Genomic DNA, 22,102 nt, shown 5'->3' with positions numbered 1-22,102 from the left:
TGGTAGAAGTCTATTCTAGCCATTGTGAGAGAGAAGGAGGCTGTTAAAGAGCAAGGAGAGGTTGTTGTTGTGATTTGTAGTCACCAAGGATCAATCCTTCATCACGTGACAGTAGTTTGGAGTCCTCTAGGAGCAAATGACATCAGCCCAAGGTCTTTCTGGTGCAGATGACAATATAAAGAAGGAGATAGCAGTCTTTCTGATGGTCTTAGGCTGTAGATAACAATAGCTTTTCGGCGTTTCTAATGATGAAACTCTGAAATTTCTTTCTCAACAACATTCTCTCTCATCTCTCAGTCATCTTTTAAGTTATCTTAGCATTTTCAGCAGTTTAAGCCATCAAAGAAAGAGATTTGATTCAATCTTTGCTTGTAAACCCTAATTTACAGTAGAAATTAGGTTTTGATAGCCACTTCGGGATGCATGCTTCGAATCAAGGGCCTAGGACTTCAATTCTATCAAATGAAATCGAGGAATTTCAGGGAAATTTAAGAGGCTAGATAGCTGATTTTAGATTTGGGACTGAATTTGTCTTTTCGGTGTAGGGTGTATTGGGAATAAAGGCTCACCGTGCCTTTTATAGTGTTCGGGTGTGAACGCACCCTTACACTCTTGTATTTTATATATTATCAAAACCTAAAAAGTAGTACACTAGTATTTGTACCGAGCATCAAGTGTGTCGTGCTCACACTCCTCTCTACTACTCTCTACTCTTTGTGCAATATCTGACGCACTCACCCTCAGCTCACTCAATCCAGATCCGTCAGGCTCCAACAAATTGGTATCAGAGTCAGTGACGGGCGTTAGGCAGCGGGATAGGCGCGCATCTCCACATTGACACGCAGACTCATGTTGTCACAGGAGTTGTAAGTGTCGCAACAGGTGGGTAGGAGTTGCAGGTGCTGCAGGAGTCGCAGGAGGGCTCAACAAGTAGCAGGCGGCAGTTTGCAAACGCTGAAGGGCACATGGCAGGTTGACGGAGGGTGAGGCAGTTGACGACACACAACTAGGCGGACGAGACCGACATCGGCAACCGGGACCAGCATGCCACGAGACCTGCATGTGGCGACCAATCCATGATGGCCAAGTGACAGACGGGACGACAGTCAACGTTTTTTTTAGATTTGAAACTTTTGTTTTTTCTCCCTTCTCTACCGGGTGTTCACATGCAAAGGCACAAAGTTAAATTTTGCCCAATAAAATTCGGGCTTTTCTTCAATTTGGGGAATTCAGAGCAACGAGACAATTTGACTTCAGAAATTTTGGGGATTCTTACATTTTAGTGGAATTTCTTCAATTTCACTAAAATTTGTGCACTTTGAACCTAAAAAATTTGGGCCTTTTGCAAAATCCCTTTAACCTGTGCAACAAATGTTTGGTACATGCACTTGGGTACATGTATTGATTCAATTTGGATGGATTACCCTCTAAAAATTTGGGGATTTTGATCAAAATTGTGTCCGGGAATGCCTTTAGAGCAGAAATTGCAGTGAAAATTTGGGGATTTCACATGTAATTGGTGGCTTGGTCTCTAAATGTGTCAGTAATTGCTTGAGGAGTGCAGCAAAAAACACCCTTTTAACTCTGAAAATCTATTTGCAGACCTGAAATTTCTTCAATCTCGGGTTTTTTTCATTGCTGGTTGGTACTTTTGTGTACTGTGGTTACTTGTGTCACATTTGGGCTTACCTTTGATGATTGGTTAGTCAATTTTGGACTGCAAATTATGGTTGGAAACAGTGACAGCAATAATCTTTTGCACATTAAGAAGCTTGAGGGTGCACATAATTTTGCAATTTGGCAAAAACAATGCTACAATGTCTTGGTGTAGAAGAAACATGTAAAGCCCATCAAAACAAAGGGAATCAAACCAACAGACATGGAACAAGACGAGTGGGATGACTTAGACAAGCTCGCTCCCTCTACCATTGAGCTATCAGTGTTAGACAACTTGCTCTTTGACATTGAGAAACTAAATTCAGCATATGCAATGTAGCAAAGGCTTGAAGAATTGTATGCTTAGAAGAGTACATCCAGCAATGTTTATTGGTTGAAAAAATTAATGGACTTTCTCATGAAAGAAAGTACAGCCATATCTGTACATTTGAATGAGTTTAACTTAATTTTCAGTTAGTTGATTGCCTTGGATTTCCATATTGTTGAAGAGTTCAAGGCTACTTTCTTGCGATGTACTTTGCTTGAAAGTTGGGATACTTTCAGGATAGCTTTGAGTAATTCGAATGCTTAGCTGTTATACTTTGATGTGGAGAGTTCTTTTTGCTGATGGAAGAACTCAATAGGTAGAATAACTCAGCAAACAAGTCTTCTAATGCATTACACACTAGAGTCAGATTTCATCACAAGGGCAGTTTTGAACATAGAGCATGCAACAAGTCTCATGGGAAAAATACGGAGTGCCATCATTGTGGCAAAAAGGGCACTACAAATGGGATTGTTTTCAATTGAAGAAAGAGAAGGGCAAAAACAAAAACACTGAAGACAACAAGGCTGAAAACAAGGACAGCCAGCCTGCACAGAAGAGTAATGTGAAAATAGAAGAGGTTAATGTAGTCACTCATGATAGGGAAAAATAATTGGGAAGCAGTGAAGGGTATCATGAGATACCTCAAGGGCACAAAGGATTTGTGTATCTGCTTTGGTAAGTAGAAATCATTTGTTGTTGGATTCATGGAAAGCCATTAGTGTACCATTGTCTCCATATGTGAAACTTAGTGCAGATGATAGCTCTACATCAGATGATGGAAAGGTTGAAATGGCAAAGATACCCTAAGCTTCAGCTGTTGGTAGCTTGATGTATGCTATGGTTGCTGAAACTAGTCTATGACTCACATAAAGCGGTAGTTCCTTCAATTAATACCTGGTTTTTACACACACACACACACACACACACACACACACACACACACACAAAAAGAGACCTCACTTCCTTGCTCAAGTCCAGATTGGCCCCGAAGACTAGCGTCTCTCTCAGTATTTTTTTATCAATTAAAAGATGGAAAGTTATAAAAATGAAATGTTCCAAAATACATAGCCTGTGAACAGTTAGTTTTCATCTTTTTTGAGTAAATCCGAGCTGCATAAGGATAGTACAACATGACCAGAACAACATCCCTTTTAGGAAAGCATTTTTTGTGATCGTAACTCAATAATTCATGTGCAGAATTGCAGTCTACAGAACTTTGTATTCAGTGTTATTACTGTCCAGCATATCTAGAACAACATCCCTTTTAGGAAAGCATTTTCTGTGACCATAACTCAATGATTCATGTGTAGAATTGCGGTTGCAGAACTCTGTATTTACTGTTCTTACTGTCAACATATCCAAAACAACATCCCTTTTACCTTGGCATCATTCCAGTAGTAAAACAGTCCCACAAACAACACTTAATCAGAGCTGAAAAACCCTGTTCCTGTGTGGCATGGTCATCACTTTCTTTAGTTCCTGCATTGTAGAAGCCAACAGCTGCCTCTAAACCTGGACAGTGAGGCTCTTGCCTCAGCAGAAGTGCAAAGAAAACACAGAATTGTACCTTCGATGGAATCACCCCATCATGCAGAGCATTTCCTCTGAGAATAGAGAGAGAGTTGACCAGAGGGAGCGAGCTCTACCTTCGTACATGAGTCAGAGATGAAGAAGTACTCTCCATAGTTGATGAACTTGCAACAATTTGCCCTCAGCTCCTCAAAACTTCATTCTCAAATCTGCCCCTCATGCCTATTACGTTTTTTTAAAATGCTCTCTCTCTCTCTCTCTCTTTCTCTTTTGGGAATTTATGCCATATGGCATACATGTAACAATTTTCCCGTTTAAATCTTCCGGTCTAAGATTCTCCATGATCGGTGCAAAATTTGACCTTGGTACAGACCAGAGAATTAATTCTCGTGCAAAAATGAAGATAATGACGCGAACAGATTTTGGGGTCCAAAAAAAGTAACTCCCTAAATTTTAGGGATGGAGATCCCTACATTCCTCAAGTTGTTTTGAGCAACTTTTATAATTGCAACCACATCAAAAAGTGTAATGTGCCTCAGTTATGATGTCTTTTATTCCGTGAGCATTCTCATATGTGCATCTTCTGTCTTGGCCAGACTCATTGTCCGGCACCATCTCCAGTGGCTAAGCACATAGTCCCAAACTACTTGCATTCTATTCTTTAGTGCCCATTCAATCTGATCCCAAGGCTCAGACAAACCATTAGTCCAATTTGTTCCAATGGCTGCCTCTTCTGGCCATGCAAAGATCCGGGCTTAATCCAAGAGAACTCCGGGGATAAAAAGCAACAACAACTTAAGAAAAGAAAAATAAAATATTTATATAAGTAAATAAGGAAAGCAATTGCAAAATGTATCACCACCTGGTGACAGTTGCTACAATCGTGACATTGCATTTGCGGTGGGAGTCGTTAGTAGATATATGGCATATCTTGGAAAAATGCATTGGGAAGAAGCAGGGAAGGGTATCATGAGATACCTCAAGGGCACAAAGGATTTGTGTATCTGCTTTGGTAAGGAGAAGTCATCTGTTTTTGGGTTCACGGATGCAGACTATGCTGGCCATCCTGACTGTAAGAAGTCTACTTCAGGATATGTGTTCATGTTTATAGGTGGAACAATCTCTTGGATATCTAGGCTGCAAAAGTGTGTTGCATTGTCTACTACAGAGGCAGAATATGTGGCTGCCACTAAGGCATGCAAAGAGGCTTTATGGCTTTTATGTTTGGTGAGAGAGCTTGGTATTATAGAGGTTCTTATCCTCCACTGTGACAGACAAAGTGCTATCATGCTAGCACATAATCCTGTCTTTTACGCAAAGACAAAGCACATACAGGTGAACTATCACTTTATCAGGGATGTACTTGACAACAAGGGCATTGAGCTTGTCAAGGTACATACAAATGATAACCTTGCAAACCTTCTCAGGAAGGGTCTTCCAGTCGAGCGGTTTGCTCATTATTTCCAGATGATGGGGGTTGGATAGTATATGTGTCTTTCAGCTTTGTATATACATAGACTTAGTTGATTCTTTTCTCTACCTTCAAGCACGTTGCCTTTAGGTGGGAGGTTGTTGGGAATAAAGGCTCACCGTGCCTTTTATAGTGTTCGGGTGCGAACACACCCTTACACTCTTGCACTTTATATATTATCAAAACCTAAAAAGTGATACACTCGTCTTTGTACCCAACATCAAGTGTGTCATGCTCACACTCCTCTCTACTGCTCTCTACTCTCTATGCAATATCTGACACACTCACCCTCAGCTCACTCAATCCAGATCCATTAGGCTCCAACAGGGTGATGGCCAATCCCCAAGTAAACCAAGGGGCAAATTAGTTTGGAAGCTTGCTAGTCAATTTTGACAACAAGGGGCTCTTGGATTAGCAGAAGAGATTAGAGGATCTTAGTTTTACTCCTTTCATTTGCAATATAAGAGAAAGAAATACTGCAAGGGGCGCTAGGTTTTGGGTCCAATAGGGTGTCCAATGTCCAAGATTAAAGTAGTAAAGTGTGTATTTTCAGTTTACATGAATTTAATGCTTGCTGTAATTAGTGCTTAATTAGGTTATTTACCACCCTATTCGAGGAGGGAGGCTGGTTTCATTGTACTACTATGAAGTTGGTGTAGACAATTCCCTTTTAGGAGGCCTTCCGTGGCACATTAGCTTTGTCTTGAAGTTCCACCATCCTTCATTGCTTTTATGTGAGTGTTGGCTCTTTGTCCTTGAAAGGTGAGAGGAGTTGGTTTAAGGTTAGTTGTGGTGTCTTCTTCAATGAGCTTCTTTTGACCTTACTTTTTGCCAGCAGCTCCTATACTCACATAAGTTATTCAGTTGGAGTTCCATCTCTTGCCATTTAGATTCCACCCTCATTGATCCTTTTCTCTCTCTTGTTTCTTTATTGGTTTATTGAAAATATTCAACAGTGTATGTGGCATGGTCTTCCCATCAATCACATTAGAAATATTGTTAGATTGATGCGATTGCTTAGAGAGGGCTTCTTCATTCTCTTTAAGTGTTGCATCATTTGGAGGAGGCCCATGTGGAGACATTCAATATATTGTTTTGGGAGATGGTCCATTGCTATTTGATACCATAGTACAAGTTTTTAGAGACCTCAAGAGATTTAGGTATCTTGCCTTTTGGACTTCATCTATGATGGAACTTGTTGATCTTAGTAGTAGTGAGATAGTGATAGCATTCTCTACGAGAGAAGTATACTTGCTTCTGGAGGAGCACGAGCTTTGTCGCATTGGCTACAATAGGACATTTGCTGGCATGTTGTTATGTCCTTGAACATCCGAATGGGCGCTAGTAGCTTTGGTCATAATGGTTATGAAGCGATTTAGTGCGAATGTGCTAAGGACACTTTGGGTTTAGGGTGGTTGAGTTCTATAAATAGGACCCAAGGCCCTATTGTGCACATTCATTGTGTGATCACCACTCTTGGACTCTTGGCCCATTGACCGACACGTTTGTACATTGGGATGGTGGTATAGGACGCCAACCCTTGGGATGTGGTCGTGACCTAGAGTGTTGCTAGCTTCTAGACTTGAGGGTGAGCCCGTTGGCTCTACAACTAGGAGGTGAGTTTGATGTCCAGTCCATTTTATGGTGAGTTTGTCTTGCATCATGTCTCGTGTGCAAGTTGGATCCCAAGGGGATGTTTCATTGGTATTAGAGCCGTAACCATTGATTGCCATAGAGCTTAGAGAGGTAAAAATGCAGTCTATAGTCCACTTTTTGCATGATATGTAGGGAATGTTGACGATTCCGAGGGAAAGCATTAAAATGGCCTAAGATTGTGGCACGTTTTATGCTCACCATCATTGTACTCCTAGGAAGCTCCAAGAAGGCTTGTGGGTTTACCTTAAAGTCCCATAAGGACTTTGATTCAATGACTATCGGCAAGTGTTAGCAAGATTGTTAGCTCATGTGTGAGTTGGTGCATGCCAGATGGGTTGGGTATTTTAATTTGTATTTTAGGCATTATTTTCGTGTTTATTTGATGTGGTTTTTGGCATTTTATGCTAGTCAGCTAGCATTAAATGCTAGCTGACTAGCTGCCATATTTGGCATATTTTGGGCCTATTTATTCAATGGTTCCTCCCCCTTCCATTTAGTCATCATCTTTCTTTAGGTGGTCTTCTTGTTGGAGAGAGGAGCCAGTGCTGCGGTGTCCACACAGCTAGTGACTCATTGTTGTATGCATCACTCTCCTGTTTGGTATATGGATTTCATTCCCCGAGCACATCCTTGAGTTCTGTTCTTTCGCAGTGTTCTTTTGTTTTCTTTCTCTTCTAGGATCTAGGTTCTTGCTGTGATTTTTTTTCTGATTATAGGTCTTTCTTCCCCTTGCTGATCAGGCCTTCGTTTTTCAGACCAGCACCTTGCGTAATCAGCCTACACTTTGATTTCAGCTTGCAATCGTCAGTTTGCTGCATTAAATGCTCCATCAGCTTGTGTTTTTCATTTTCTATCCCTAATTGTGGTTGAGGACTGTTTGCATAGGCCGTTTTTGCTGTTTTGGCAGTTTTTGATTGTTTTTTCTTCATTTTGCAGTAGTTGGCCTTCGATCCTAATCAGATTTTTGGTTACATTGCATGTGCACTCTCATTTTGTGAAGTCTTTGTTGTTTGTTTGGCTGTATTCCCTCTCTGTACACCCTCTATCCTCTATCTTTTCTTCTCCTCTCCTGATGGCTCTTCTGTGCACTTCTACAGATGATAAGTTATATAGACCTGACTATCTTATATGGAGTGTTGTGATGAAAGCCTGGTTTGTGCATAAGTAGATTTGATACATTGTATGTGGAGCTATTCCTCGGCCTCAGCATCCTTTTCCTCTTCCCGAAGATTTTGATGAGAACAACCATGAGAAAGCTGTGCTCACATGGGATTCGGATGATGCACATGCATATTCTGCCTTACTTTGATGTATTTCTCAAGAAGTTTACTGGCAGTTACCTCTTGTAGGACATTCCCAAAATATGGTTGAAGTTTCAGATGTTGTATGAGACACCTTCCACCATGTGTACTGTGACCCTTTATGTACAACTTCAACAGATGAAGTTTGAGTTGAAGGACACCATTCAATCATTTTTGCTCCATATTACATAGGTACACAACTAGCTTCGACACATATAGTTTGCCCTTCTAGAGGCACATCTAGTGGGAATGATATTCTACAAGCTTTTCCTAGAGTTTGATGGAGTGGTGAATGCTTTGTGGACGCATACATATTCTACATCTGTAAGCTTTATCCATATATCTCCGATATTGCTTGAGCGTGAAGCATCTTTGCATTTATAGGGGAGGCTTTCATCTCATCATGGAGGTTCCAGTGAGGCCTTTATAGCCTCAAAGAGGGGTGATAGGAAGAAGAAGTCGATTGTTGAAGGTCTAGTATTATAACTGTGGTAAAAAGGGGCACTAGTAGGAGTGCAAGGAGTTAGCTGCCTCATGAAAGAAGATGGAAAAGATGAAGAAGTGGGATGTAGGCTCCTTCGACTAGTCATTCTCTTCCTTAGACTTGAATTCGATTCTCTGCCTAAGGGGAAGTACAAGGCGTGGCAAGAATCTAACTTTTCAGATTGAGGGAAGGGCTTGATTGCTCCTTCCTCTACTACTTTCTAGTCCAGGTGATACGGTCATCCTTGACGACTCTCCAGTGCCAGAGAGGGAGTGTAAAATGTTGGTGAGATGGGGCAGCTGAGCCTCATCTATATAGGTATACAGGTGTACAGGTTTCAAAGAGGGACGTTCTTAATGCATTGACCGAAGTCGGGTAGGTTCAAATTGTGGAGATGGGATTGACATTGAGGTTCATGATGGGCTGTTATTTGACAGAGAGCGGGATTGGCTCCTAGTTTGAGCTCACATGATGGGACACTTCGGTAGTCTTGGCTAAAGGTGGGAATCCATGGTGACATATGTTCAGAGGCATTTTTGACAGACTGGTCTTGTATGCTACTATGAGACATTGTTGACGAACATAGAGATCTGTCATGACTCTTCTCTATTTTCAGGAGCCGATACAATCGACATCAACATTAGGTTCTCTCCAAGGCACTTTAGTTGTGGCTTGATCACCCACTGCTTGGGTATCCATGGTTCTACTCTTGGTGGTCCTATGTTGTATGGACTATGACAAGTCATTCTCATTGTATCAAATCACCCATGGTTTGAGAGAGGGTGTTAGCAAGATTGTTAGCTCATGTGTAAGTTGGTGCATTCCAAATGGGCTGGGCATTTTTGTTTGTATTTTAGGCATTATTTTTGTGTTTATTTAATGTGGCTTTTGGCATTTTATGTCAATTGGCCAACATTTAATGCTGGTCGACCAATTGTCATATTTGGCATATTTTAGGCCTATTTATTTAATGGCTCCTTACCCTTCCATTTAGTCATAAATTATTCTTCAAGTGGTCTTCCTATTGGAGAGAGGAGCTAAATGTTTTTGTCTTGAGGACTTACAATGATTTGCTTTGGGAGCTTCTTTTCAGAGCCTCCTTCATGTCAATTACCTTACAATGATTGAGTGTAGGTGATCATGTTTTCTTGAGCCCCACTTCTCTACTTGTGCATGCATTTACTTGGATTTTTCTGTGACTACTACTTGGATCCAAGATGTTTCTTGGGCTCTTTGTGGTGCAGTCATAGGCTCATATGACTTCTTTGGAAGCAGAGTATCAACTTTTGGTGGATCTCTTTTAGTGACGGTGTTCCCAGCTTTTGCTCCAGATATGGTGTGTTCATCAGTACCCCATCCAAGATCTGAGAGGGCATGCTAGCAGTATGTGTTGTATGTCATCTCCTAGTTGTGAGCCTGATCATTGAGTGAATGGGGGACACAATGGAGCTTTGATATTCATTATCCATTCGTGGTCGGTTTGGTTAATTTGTCCATGGTGGCAAATTGTGTTGTGGCCGCGGACACTTTTTAGTCCACCAGGACATTTTATGTTACACTTGGGGTTTTTCATAGAAGGATCCTACTGCTATCTCTGTCTTGGCTTTTGGCCCAGAGGCCATCTTCCTTCTCAGCGGTGCCCCCACTCGTGGATCTCGCACTGGCTCAGAGTTGCCATCTTATCCTGTTCATTGCTTTTGCTACCTATGGAGATTCTTCAGATTTTGAGTTCTTGTCTTAATTCCTTCTTCTGCTGCCATTCTGATAGTCTTAACATTTTGAAGCTATTCTCTGATTGAGATGCAGTTTGGTGCATTAAACATAGTCTACCTTGTGCAAGAGTAGTTCGAATGAAGTGATTGGCTACTGTGCTTGTTATGGAACTGCTGTGAAGCACAGCCTCTGTTTTACAGTCAGTGGCAGTCAAAGACCCAAGAACCTATTCTGTGACCCTGATTTACCTAAAATATTCCCTCTTTTAGAGATTTTCTTGATCCTCATTTAGGTGGCAACACTATCTATGGTAAGCCTCTCTTTCTGGTGAGTTCATTGGTTCCCAACTCTAGTTGTTAAGGCTTTCTGCTTATCAGTGCATGGATTTTCCAGTTCCAATATGGACCGATATTTAGCCAAATGTTCCTTTGCAGCTTTTCTTGTGCCTTAATATCTATTTGTGAATACTATCTATTTGACGACATGTAATTTGAATTGGCTGATCCTCAAAATCACTAATCTGCCATGTCTGCATGTCTCTTTGTCCATTCTCCATATGAATGTGTTGAAGAGAGTTTCTATACAGTTTCTTTATGCATTTACTTATAATGGACTTCTGTGTCCTCTATAGGCAAGGGAAAACATGTCTCATTTGTATCTCTTGTAAGGAACATTAATTCAATTTATTGATTGGTTTTGGGATTTTCTTACTGACAGGTTACCATGGATGTTGGAGCTGTGGGGGATTTGAGGCATATAAAAGATGCAATTAGGACTGCAAGGCTAGTGTTGGAGCATACTGAACACACTTTACTGGTTGGAGATCAAGCCTCAGCATTTGCCGCATCCTTTGGGCTTGCTGGAACTGCCAACCTTAGTACCAATGAATCTTTTGAAAAGTGGTCAAAATGGCATGAGAATGGTTGCCAACCAAATTATTGGCGTAATGTGATCCCTAACAGCAAGTGCTCTTGTGGACCATATCAACCATCTCTTCTTAGGGAGGATTGTTTAAACAGTGGGGGTGATGCAAATTATTTTGATTCCTTTTTAAAGAAATCCTCAAATGGCATAAGTTACTCCAATCATGACACAATCTCTATGCTGGTGATTGATCAGGTACCTCATTTATTTTCTTAATGCTGGTCTTGAATCCCTGGTTTTTGCAGCTAAATGAAGCTTTTGCTAGCCATGGGGTAGTTCACAAACCTTGAGATGGCTAATCTGTTCATCCTTCTGAACGCCTTTGTGTCTGTAGAAAGGAAGAGTTGCTGCTGGCACTTCCACAAATGGAGCAAGCTATAAAATTCCTGGCAGGTATTACTCATCATGTTGCGAAATAGTTACTGGGTTGTTGAGGACCTGCAAGTGATTGGGATCATTTCTCTAACAGGTTAGTCTGGTAACAGCCTTGCAATAAACAAAATTGCAAAGGTGGAGAAGTGACTAAACGAGTTACTAGGATTATACATGTAGATGGGTTATTTTGTCATCAGTGGTTTTATGTGACTAACAAGTGCCATGCCTATATAATGGGAGTTCACCTGCATGAGTGTTGTGTCCATATATTGGAACAAAATGTTAGAGATTTATTCATCCTGTGGACAGGCATTGGCAGTTTACTGTTGTACAGTTAGTACTTTACCGAGTTTCTGAGGTTAGCTTGCTCTCACTCGGGCACAATACACATTTTCTATTTTCAGATCGGACAGTTCAATGTAGTCAACAGGTCATTTCCAGCATTTCTGGGTAGTTGGGCAAGCTAGATAGGTGATGCCATGGGGGAGTCACATTTATTGCGCAGCATTTTATGCATTATTTTATTCAGCAATTGCTTTTGTGCAGCAGTCGGCCAGTTTTAAACTGACCTACCCGATTATTTTATGTGTATGAGCCTACCCCTCTCATCATTCATTTATCTACAGCAGATTTCTGTGTTATGCTCTCCCTTTTCTCTCTCCCTCTTCTCTTGTGTTCATTTTCTTTCAGTCTGGTCATATGCTTCTGCATTTGCTGCTCTTTGACATGGTATTAGAGCAGTGTTGAAGGGTTGATTGATTGTGGGCAGACCTGAATGGGAGATTTTGACAAAAGTTTACCTTTTCAGCATTAGAAGGCTAAGGCAAACAGGTGCAGCGTGCGGGAAAGGAGCAAAGTTCATGTTTTTTACAGGTTTTTGCTGTTTGTGAAGGAGGAAAGGCTGTATTTTCAGCCTTTTGGAGCAGATTTCGTTTTCATCACCTCCGGCACTTGAATATAGGTTCAGGATGAGTGCTTAGTGGAGGACACCCTAATAGGCACCGTTTGCGGAGTTAACAGGGGGACTGCCCTTGTTTTTTGTGCTTGTTATTTAGGTGACAATGTCTTACGAGGTTGATGTGGAGTTTCCTTCTGATTAAAAGCTCAATGGGAAGAATTATTGCATTTGGCAGGTAATGATGCTTGCCATCTTGGAGTTGTATGATTTGGCAAAGCTTGTGAATGAGGCTATAGACCCTCCTACAACTCTTGATGCCTCCAAACTTTTTGCTGATGAGAAAGCTGAGTTGGTCAAGATATAGGCACATTGGGATGAATTGAATGCATGCATCAGCTCATTCCTCTTTCTCTTTTGTACTCCAACCATTATAGCTCACATCAAGCATTTGACAATTGCTTGGAGGATATGGCTAGAATTAGACCAGTTGTACAATTGGATGACTATAATGAAATGGGTGTCTTTGGAGGTCTAGATGCGGATGTTGAATTTGTCCAAGTTTGCTTTCATGCGGGAGCATGTTAATAAGCTTCAACAATTGCAGATACATGTCTAGAATGCAGGAAAGGTGATTACCTTACAAGACATGGCGATAACTCTTCTTTCATAGGTACCGCTTCGATTTAGTGCTTTCTATTTTGCCTTGATTGCTTCAGGGCAGATAGATACCCTTAGGTGGGAGGAGTTGGTTTTGATGGTCATGGACCAAGAGGAACTCAAAGATTAGAATGCTCCCAAGTCAAAGGCGTTGAGAGGACAATCTTCCCAACAGAAGGGGAAGAAGAAGAAGAAAAAGAAGAAGGATGAGAAGACCAAGCAAGATAAAGCTCAGGAGTCTTCTTGTCACATTTGTGGCAAGACAGGTCATTGGAAGAAGGATTGCCCTGACAAGGATAAGAAGGGCACTAAGAAAACTACACAAGAATCAAGAGTGGTACTTGCTCCTTTATCATCTGTCTTCCTCCATTTGGAGATGATTGAGGAAGCTTCTTTGACAATCTGTAATGCAATGATGTTGGCTCCCTAGTCTTTTGAGTGGATTGTGGATAGTGGCACTTCCCGTTACATCGACTTCTTTGTCAGATGATAATGCTTGTATGCTTTCGATGCATGGGCAAGTTCTCATAGTAGGTGATAACTTTTCTGTTAAGAGCAAAGACAAAGGTGATATGCAAATGATTTTGGATGGACAAGGTGGTGCTTGAAACTAGTCTTTCTCTTTGGATAGGGTGGTAATAACTTGATTTAATAGTAATTACTGCAAGCAATGAATTCACATAAATTGAAATGTATAATTTACCTCTTAAATCTTGTACAATGGACAGCTTGTTGGCCCCAAGTCCTTTGCAGTATTTCTAAATCTTTTATTGCAAATGGATGGAGTACAATTGAGATTCTTTGATCTCCTTTGCTAATCCAAGTGCCTCTTATTGCCAAAACTGACCAGCAAGTCTTCAAACCAATTTGTCCCTTGGTTACCTTGCTCCTTGAAAGACAAATTCAGCCCTAAATCTAAATATCGGCTAGTTGGCCTCTTGAATCTTCTTGAAATTTCTCAATTTCAACTATTGGAATTTAAGTCCTTAGGCCGTGAATTTTGAGCACATATCTTGAGATGGCTGTCAAACCCTAATTTTTGTTGCCTAATTTAGAGCAAAATTTTTTCAATATCTCGATCTTTGATGACTCAAATGGTTGGATTTTATTGAGATAACTTGAGAGATGGCTAGAGGATTAGAAAGAATAGAAAGCTTGTTTTCCCTCTTGTATGTTGTCAACTATACTAGAGGACCTTGAGTTGCTATCACTTGTACTTGGACGGCTCCAAGCTACTATCACCTATTGTAGGACTGGTCCTTTGGCTGCAAATCACATCAGCAATATCTCCTTGCTCTCTAGTAGCCTCCTCCTCTCTCACAATGGTTGGAATAGACTTCCACTAGTCCCCAAAAACGTTTTTCTCACTTTTATGGGCAAGTTTTGCTAGGTAGCAGCCTTCTAATCCCATTTTTTAGTATTATCTAGCTTATTACATTTATTTTGAGAGTTAATTTTGAAATACAAATAAATAATTATTCTAGTGTCCAAGAAAATCAATTTCACCAGCCAATAATTAAATTGGCTAGGCCAACTTGTCTTCCAAGTATCCTTGAGTGGTTATTAGTCCTTAGGTTGGCATTAGTTGCTTAATTAATGCCTAGCCTCTAATGTCACGACTCGCGTTAGTGAGCAATAAATTGATCTAGGCTAAAATCCGACACCGTACCACTTAGTATCTATTAGGTATAACTTATTATAACTTTTGCCTTTGGCACTAATTGATCTCTTGGAGTCTTGGGTTGCACATTGTGAAATAATTAACTTGCATCTCACATGTGCAAGTTACAATTGTACATTTGATTAACTTTTAATCAAATGCTAAGCAAAGCAATAGAATTTTGCATCCTCCTGACAAGTGCCTATATATCAAAAGTTCTCTATGTGCCAGGTTTGGGATATTGTCTTTTTTCAGTAAGCAAGATTTGTGCGCTTGGTCTCATGGTTGAGTTTGATAATGACTCTTTCCGAGTTCTTGATGGAGCTTCTTGACAGATTCTTTGTGCAAGTTAGGAGGAGAATGGAGTCTACAAGATGTGGACTTCATCGGCCTTCACTTCTCTTCCTTTCTCTTCACAAACTCAGCTCGAGCTATGACATGCTTAGTTTGGCCACCTTAATTATGAGTATCTTAGGAAGGCAACTCATGGTAGCTAGTGCGTGGATTGCTAGAGATTGGGGTGAGCCACCCGCCATGTGTGTCTTGCATTAGTGGCAAGTTACATACAGATACTATTCCTACCAAGGCTTCGCATAGGGCTAAGGTGCCCTTGGAGCTTGTTTCAATGGACTTATGTGGATCGACAAGTAGGAAGTTTCTTAAGGGGAGTTTATACTTTATATCAATTGTTGATGATTTTAGCAGGATGACTTGGGTGTATTTCTTGGATTGGAAGTTTGAAGCTTTCTCACACTTTAAGGATTGGTTGATCTTCAAGGAGAATAGGTTTGGCTAGGAACTCAAGTCCTTGTGTTCCGGTAAAGAAGTGGAGTTTGTCTCCAATGATCTAGCTAGGTTTTGTGTAGAACATGGCGTTCACCAAGAGTTTGCCAACGCGAACACCTTTGTGAAATGGCATATTGGAGCGGAAGAATCATAGTATAATCAAGATGGTGTAGACTATGGTGGAGCATCAGTAGACACTTTAGTGTTTATGGGCCAAAGAAGTGGCCACTGTTGTCCACATCTTTAATTGATCCCTTGCATCAACCATGGTTGGTATGACACCTTTTGAGGCTTACTTTGGGCCAAAGCTGGATATGTCTTATTTCAGGGTGTTTGGGTGTGATGCTTATGTTCACAGTTTGAAGAAATAGAGGGATAAGTTTGAGCCAGCTTACAAACAATAGGTGTTCGTGGGTTATAGCTCACAGTCCTAGGGATAGAAGCTTTAGATCTCATTTCATGGGAGATATACACGAGTTGAGATGTTTAGTTCATGGAGTTTCTAGTTGTAGAAGGGGGTGTTGAGTATCCCATACTTAGAGATCCTAGTGACAGTTGGGCACCTCAGTGCCTTTGGAGCTTGTGTCTCTTGAGGCTACACCATTAGTGGAGAAGGAGATTGCTTCACCATTGGATTCACTTGTTGAGCCAGCCCTGGTGGACGTTCTAGAGACTTCGACAGATGCAGAGTGACGAGGTAGTATTGGCCTTCTCCTCATTGGGCACATGATACACTTTGTGATGTAGGGATTGAGAGAGTTCTTGAGGAGTGGCAGCTGTAGGATGGACTGCAACAATCTTGGAGGAATCACACAAACTCCATCAAGCTTGTTTGTACTAACTATTGTTCTATGTCTTGTACCATGTAGAATAGGGAGCCCACCTTCACGAGAGAGGCTTTGGAGTCACAACATTGGAAGAAGGCTATAGAGCAGGAGTCGGATAAAATTGAGTGGAATGGCACTTGGGATCTTGTGCCCCGGCCCACTCATAGGAAGGCGATTGGAGTCAAATGGGTCTTTAAGACCAAGTATCATAGTGATGGCATTGTGGATAAGCACAAGGTGCAACTTGGTGCAAAAGGATTCGTGCATCAGCCAGGAGTGGATTTCCATGATACCTTTGCACCTACAGGTCATATGGCTACCATTAGGGCCGTTCTTGCCTGAGCTGGCCTGTTTAGTGTCTCTTTTCTCTCTCCCTCTTCTCTCGTGTTCATTTTCTTTCAATTTGGTCATATACTTCTGCATTCGTTGCACTCTGATACAAGACACTTCATAGAATGGTATGGATCATTAAATAAAAGGGACCGATTTTGATGTACAATAACTTGCTGCATGACAATAGCGAAGTAACCAAGTAGAATGTTCCAAGGGGCACACGATCCAGTTTCTTAATCAAGTAGAATGTTCCAAAGGGCACATGATCCGGTTTCTTGTAGGTCTAAGAAGATAGTTTGGAAGCATTGCACTTTCTTAGTAAGAGCTCCGTTTTGTTGAGTCCTTTTGTATTTGTCCTTACATAGTAGAAGGTCCACTCTATGGTGGCCAAAACATAAAGCGGTTTCTTTTGCTATATATTGTTTTTGCCTCACTATTATAAGATGTTTGCATTTCTTTAGAAAAGGAAAAAGAGAAGAAAAGTTATATAAAAAACAACCTAGAGAAATACAAAGTACAAAGATTCTTGTAAAGAGTAGTTGAATGAAAGAAAGTGCATGGATCCTGAGTCCACACGAAGGCGTCTCTCCTCTTCATCTTCTCAAAGCCACCATCAAGCCTCTCCCATCCCTTGCGGAGATTATGGATGATATCTGCCCAATTCTTTGAGAAAGTCTTTGTAGTGGAGACATCGTGGAGGTCTATAGCATGCCTACACCTCGAGTACCAAGCAATAATACCAGCAATCAGCTCCCATTTGTGACGCCATTCTCGAGTTCATTGTGTTTGCAAGTAGTTTGGAGTGAGGATCTTGCCTAGATGTTGGATGATGATGAGAAAGGTGTGGCTCCGCTTATCCTCATATGCACATGATGGCCTTCGTTTGTGATCAAGCTAACACCCACCACCCACCCCCCACCCATAGAAGTGCTGGTCTCCCCCCTTGGTGTGAAGAAAACTGCTAGGTTTTGCAACGAGGAAACATAGAGTGTACGACCATGATAGAAACACAAAGAGACAAACACATACACAGAAAGCAAAACTCAAACCCTAAACATAAAACTCAAAACTCAAACCCTAAAAACAAAACTCAAAACTCAAACAGAATTAGAAGAAGGGAAAGAAGAAAACAACTCTGAAGTGAATAAATACTGCAAATGAATGTAAGAGTGTGTAGATACTCAAGGGCAGAGCAGTGCATCGGAGAGTGACGTCCACCGAAGACGGATCCCAAGTCTGTGACCACCAGTTGGAGTGTAGGATGGAGAGGATGCAGCAAATGCAAGTGTCAGGAGGACTTGGAGCACCAAATGCAAGTTGGACAGATGACGAAGAGGGTTGACAGCAGTCGCCTAGTATGGAGGAGCTGTCGCCTAGGAAGATGACACCAAATCTCTGAACTTGGATGGAGATGCCGAAGAAGGAAGAGGAGCCTGATGTTGGTTTTTGTGTGGGGCCAAGAACCATAAGGAATGGAAGAAGATGATGAAGATGAAGTGGATGAAGCACCCCGTTGGAAGAGCAAGGTAGAAGTCATCGCCATGATAGCATCGAGAGAGATGTTGCACATTCCGCCTCGGGAGGGGAAACCTCCATGCTGGAAGAAGAACAAGTACTTCTAGGATGATGAAACCATGAAAGGAACAGCATGTATCCCCGCATCTCTAGCCCAGGTAGGACCAAAGCAATCTGCAAGTTAGCCCTACACTGAAAGACAAAACCTTGCAAAAGAGATGAGAATCTACAAACACAGAGGTCAGCGATGAGATGCTCCAAAGTAAAACATAACAGAGAAAAAAAAATCTAACTGAAAAGACAATGCAAGGAATGTGTATGTGTGTGAGTAAATGCAGCGGAAGCCTCAAGAATGGAAAAGCTAAGGACAATGAATCCCATGGGTCCGCTCTAAGAGTGCGAAAAAATGAATGCTAGACTGACCTAGGGTATCCGAAAAGACCTAGAGACATGCTAGTCTAAGAAGTTGTCCACCATCGCGTATGTCCAGTAGCAGGGCTTTGCCAAGGGAACGCTTGATGAGGTGGAGAGGAAGATGAGATGGATACATGAAATGCAACGGGATCGGGACCTGCAGACCAATTAGTGAGTCCCTTAGGGGTAGTGAAAGAGACTGTCTACCGAGGCTGTGCTCGGGCCACATGTCTAGCTGCAACAACGGGTGTTGAAGGAGTAGATGAAGCAAGAGCGGAAGGCATAGCCCCACTGGACTGTGTAGTCGCAGCAGTCTGCTCTGAGGTTTTTTAGGTGGAAGACCTTGGGCCTTGGAGCGACACTGCTTGTTTACATGGCCAGCTCTTTGACAGTGTGTGCAAAACCGGTTGTTCTTAGGAAGTTGCTGCCAAATAGGTCTAGATTCTTTAGTTTCATCTGAGCAAGAGGAGTCACCCTTTGATTGCCTTGCCTTTGCATCTTGCGAGTTCTTGCCACTGTTGGTTTTTCCTCTCAAAGAAGAGACGACCAACCCCCTTTGCTTTGAATAAGGTTGTGATGAGGATTTCTTGTGGACTTGATCATGCAACCTTGCGTAACACAAGAACTGGCACTCAAACTCGTAGAAGGTTGGCAATGGAGGCTGTGAGATGATGTGTGAATGAAATTGAAGTAATTTCGGGCAACTTATTCAAGAAAAACGTAACCTGATCATCGTCTGACTTTGGAGGGTCAGTAGTGGTGAACTTGGCGAGTAACTGCCTATATTCAGCCATCTTGACTTTCAAATCATCTCCTTCCTTAATAGAGAACTCTTGAAGCTCAAAGTTGAGATTTATGTGCCAAGTACAATCTCAGGCCGCATGGCAGTCAAGAAGGTGACTCCAATGCTCTGACGCGAGTGGGAAGTGCTGTAACTGAGAGTGAAACTCAGGAAGTAATCCTTGTGTCAGCTCAACATTGGCTGTGGCATTGCGGGTGCTCCATTGATGGATGTAGTCAGGGGGAGCTCCGGCCAGCATAGGCTCTAGACCAATGACGAGGTTCCAAAGACCTTGAGACTCAAGTACTTGTTGTAGACTCTCCATTGATGGATGTAGTCAGGGTGAGCTAGTCAAGGGTCCGGCATAGGCTCTAGACCAATGACAAGGTTCCAAAGACCCTGAGACTCCATTGATGGATGTAGTCAGGGTGAGCTAGTCAAGGGTCCAACATAGGCTCTAGACCAATGACGAGGTCCCAAAGACCCTGAGACTGAAGCACTTGTTGCATGAGAGTTCACGAAGTGGTGAAATTCGACCCGTTAAAACGAGTCTTGTCCATGAAGGTATTCTTGGCCGTTGCAATAGGAGTGGTAGTGCTCGGAGATGGGTAGTGTGAAAAAGTGTAATGGGGGTAAGATGGGGGAGGGGAGTACACTTTGGAATCGGCCCCAGAGTGCCCACGAAGCATGCGGGTAGTGTGCAAGGTGGATCCATAGGTAGGGATGGGCTGACTAGGCATGGGCATGGTAGCCACATGAGTAACCCATGGTGGAGGTGGGATAGGAACACGTGGAGCAGAAGATGGTAATTCCTACTTAGGTGCAACCCAAGGAGAGTGTGAGGACGCACCATAAATTGAGGATGGAAACCCCTGTGTTTGAGTGGTCATGTGAGATGTGAATTTAGGAATAGTGAGAGGGATGCCCATCACAGTCGTCCTAGGTGCTATGGGTGTGCTTATTTGCAGAAAGGTGAGAGGCATTGTGTTAAAGGGTGGCATTCCCTCTAACAAAGTACCATGGTGCAAAGAGGTAGAGAATGGGGTAGAGAAGGAGAAGGTGCTAGGAGCGAAGATGGAAGATCCAACCCCTAGTGTGTGTGAAGCGGATGTGGAGTGTAATTCGAGATTTCGAAAGGATGAAGAGAGATGATCAAGGGTGGAGGTAGAAGAGGGTGGGATGGGAGAGAAGTGAGAAGTGTTTTACATACTCGAATGAAACAAAAGCTGTAGGTGTACCTAAATTCCGTTTGCTTCGTGAACCTCCTCTATTAAGGTTCACATACACAAAGCCATCCGGATCCTGCACCTCAAAAAAAGAAACAAGCGAGGGTTTTGATTCATTCAACTTAAAAGGTTTGTACGAACCTGACACTGGATGTGGCTGATATGATGAAGAATGATTGCCAGACACTCCAAATGCCGTATGTCCTCCATGATGAGAGAGGTGGCCAGTTTCACTTACCGGTCCAAATGTGGTAGCAAAGCTTGTAGGAGGGGTGTAAACATTACCATACGTGTTGCGATAGTACTCCTCAAAGTCCTCCTTTGTCATGTTAGTGAAATCAAGAATAAGAGAGAAAAAGAAGATGAAGGTGAAAGTGGAGTGTCGTCCTCCTCACTGAGTCCATAATGCCATCTCAGGGCCTCTAGTGATGGAGAAGCTTGATAGGACATCATAGCAACTAGAGAAGAAGGTGTTTGGGACATTGTGATTCGGTTACGAGTCCTATTGTGTGCCTCGCACAAAGACTAGCTCTCCATGATATCCGCAGGATACTCTTAACAAGAGCACCGACTCTGATACCATGTGAAGAAAACTGCTAGGGTTTGCACTGAGGAAACACAGTGTACAACCACGACAGAAACACTAAGAGACAGACATAGGCATAGAAAGAAAAACTCAAACCTTAAATGCAAAACTCAAAACTCAAATACAAACAGAAGAAGGGAAAGAAGAACACAACTTTGAAGTGAATGAATACTGCAAATGAATGTAAGAGTGCACAGATACTCAAGGGCAGAGTAGTATATTAGAGAGTGACGTCCATCGGAGACGGATCCCAAGTCTGTGACCACCAGTCGGAGTGTAGGATGGAGAGGATGCAACAAAATGCAGGTGTCAGGAGGACCTAGAGCACCAAACGCAAGCTGGACAGATGACGAAGAGGGCTGCCAGCAGTCTCTTGGTGCGGAGGAGCTGTCGCCTGATGGAGGAAGTTGTCGCCTGGGAAGATGACACCAAGCACAAGTAGTTGAGGGTGATGAAGATGTTGGCGATGGCTGGAAGATGCCAAGCGCAGCCTGGAGGAAGGCGCCAAACAGTGGGCGACAGCCTGGAGAAAGGGGCCAGGGCATTGCAAGGGATGATGGAGAGGTGGCAGCAGTCTCAAAGGTTGGACAGCCACGTAGAGATAGACTGATAGCTGAAATCTGCACTCAAGTGCGTGAAACCTGCACATACAGGAATAAGGCTGAATGGGGGCAGCTTGTCTATTTATAGATGTTGAAGGGTGCCCCAAAGAATTAGGGTTTTTGGGGGACCACTGAAACTCTCTCGGACCACTCCCTGTTTTAGGGTTTTTCATTAATTAAGTGTGTTTTGGGGCTGTTTAAGAATGCTAATCAGCTGAAAAGCGTGTTTTAGCTCAACACCCGGGCCCCCAAACAAAACACATATATACACACAAGTGGCAGATATATAGACCAACAAAACTCAAACCGTAAACACAAAAACTCAAAACTCAAAACTCAAACACAGAGAGAAGAAACTGCAAAGAGAATGAATGCTGTA

At 42.3% G+C, this 22,102-nt stretch overlaps 1 protein-coding gene across 1 annotated transcript in view; it reads left to right on the top strand.

Annotated features, from left to right (window-relative positions):
* Positions 1 to 22,102, top strand: part of LOC148031195 (N-terminal nucleophile aminohydrolases (Ntn hydrolases) superfamily protein) — a 66,115-nt gene that overhangs the window by 14,627 nt on the left and 29,386 nt on the right. The window contains exons 4-5 of the mRNA XM_087684731.1: positions 10,857 to 11,258; positions 11,398 to 11,456. Of these exons, the coding sequence (XP_087540857.1) occupies positions 10,857 to 11,258; positions 11,398 to 11,456 (461 nt within the window). The remainder of the gene's footprint in view (positions 1 to 10,856; positions 11,259 to 11,397; positions 11,457 to 22,102) is intronic.

This window comes from Lygodium microphyllum, chromosome 9 (genome assembly GCF_053477565.2).
Source record: "Lygodium microphyllum isolate KBCC chromosome 9, Lygodium_microphyllum_v1.1.10, whole genome shotgun sequence".
Taxonomy (NCBI): Eukaryota; Viridiplantae; Streptophyta; class Polypodiopsida; order Schizaeales; family Lygodiaceae; genus Lygodium; species Lygodium microphyllum.
This window is presented reverse-complemented; position numbering and strand designations above follow the sequence as displayed.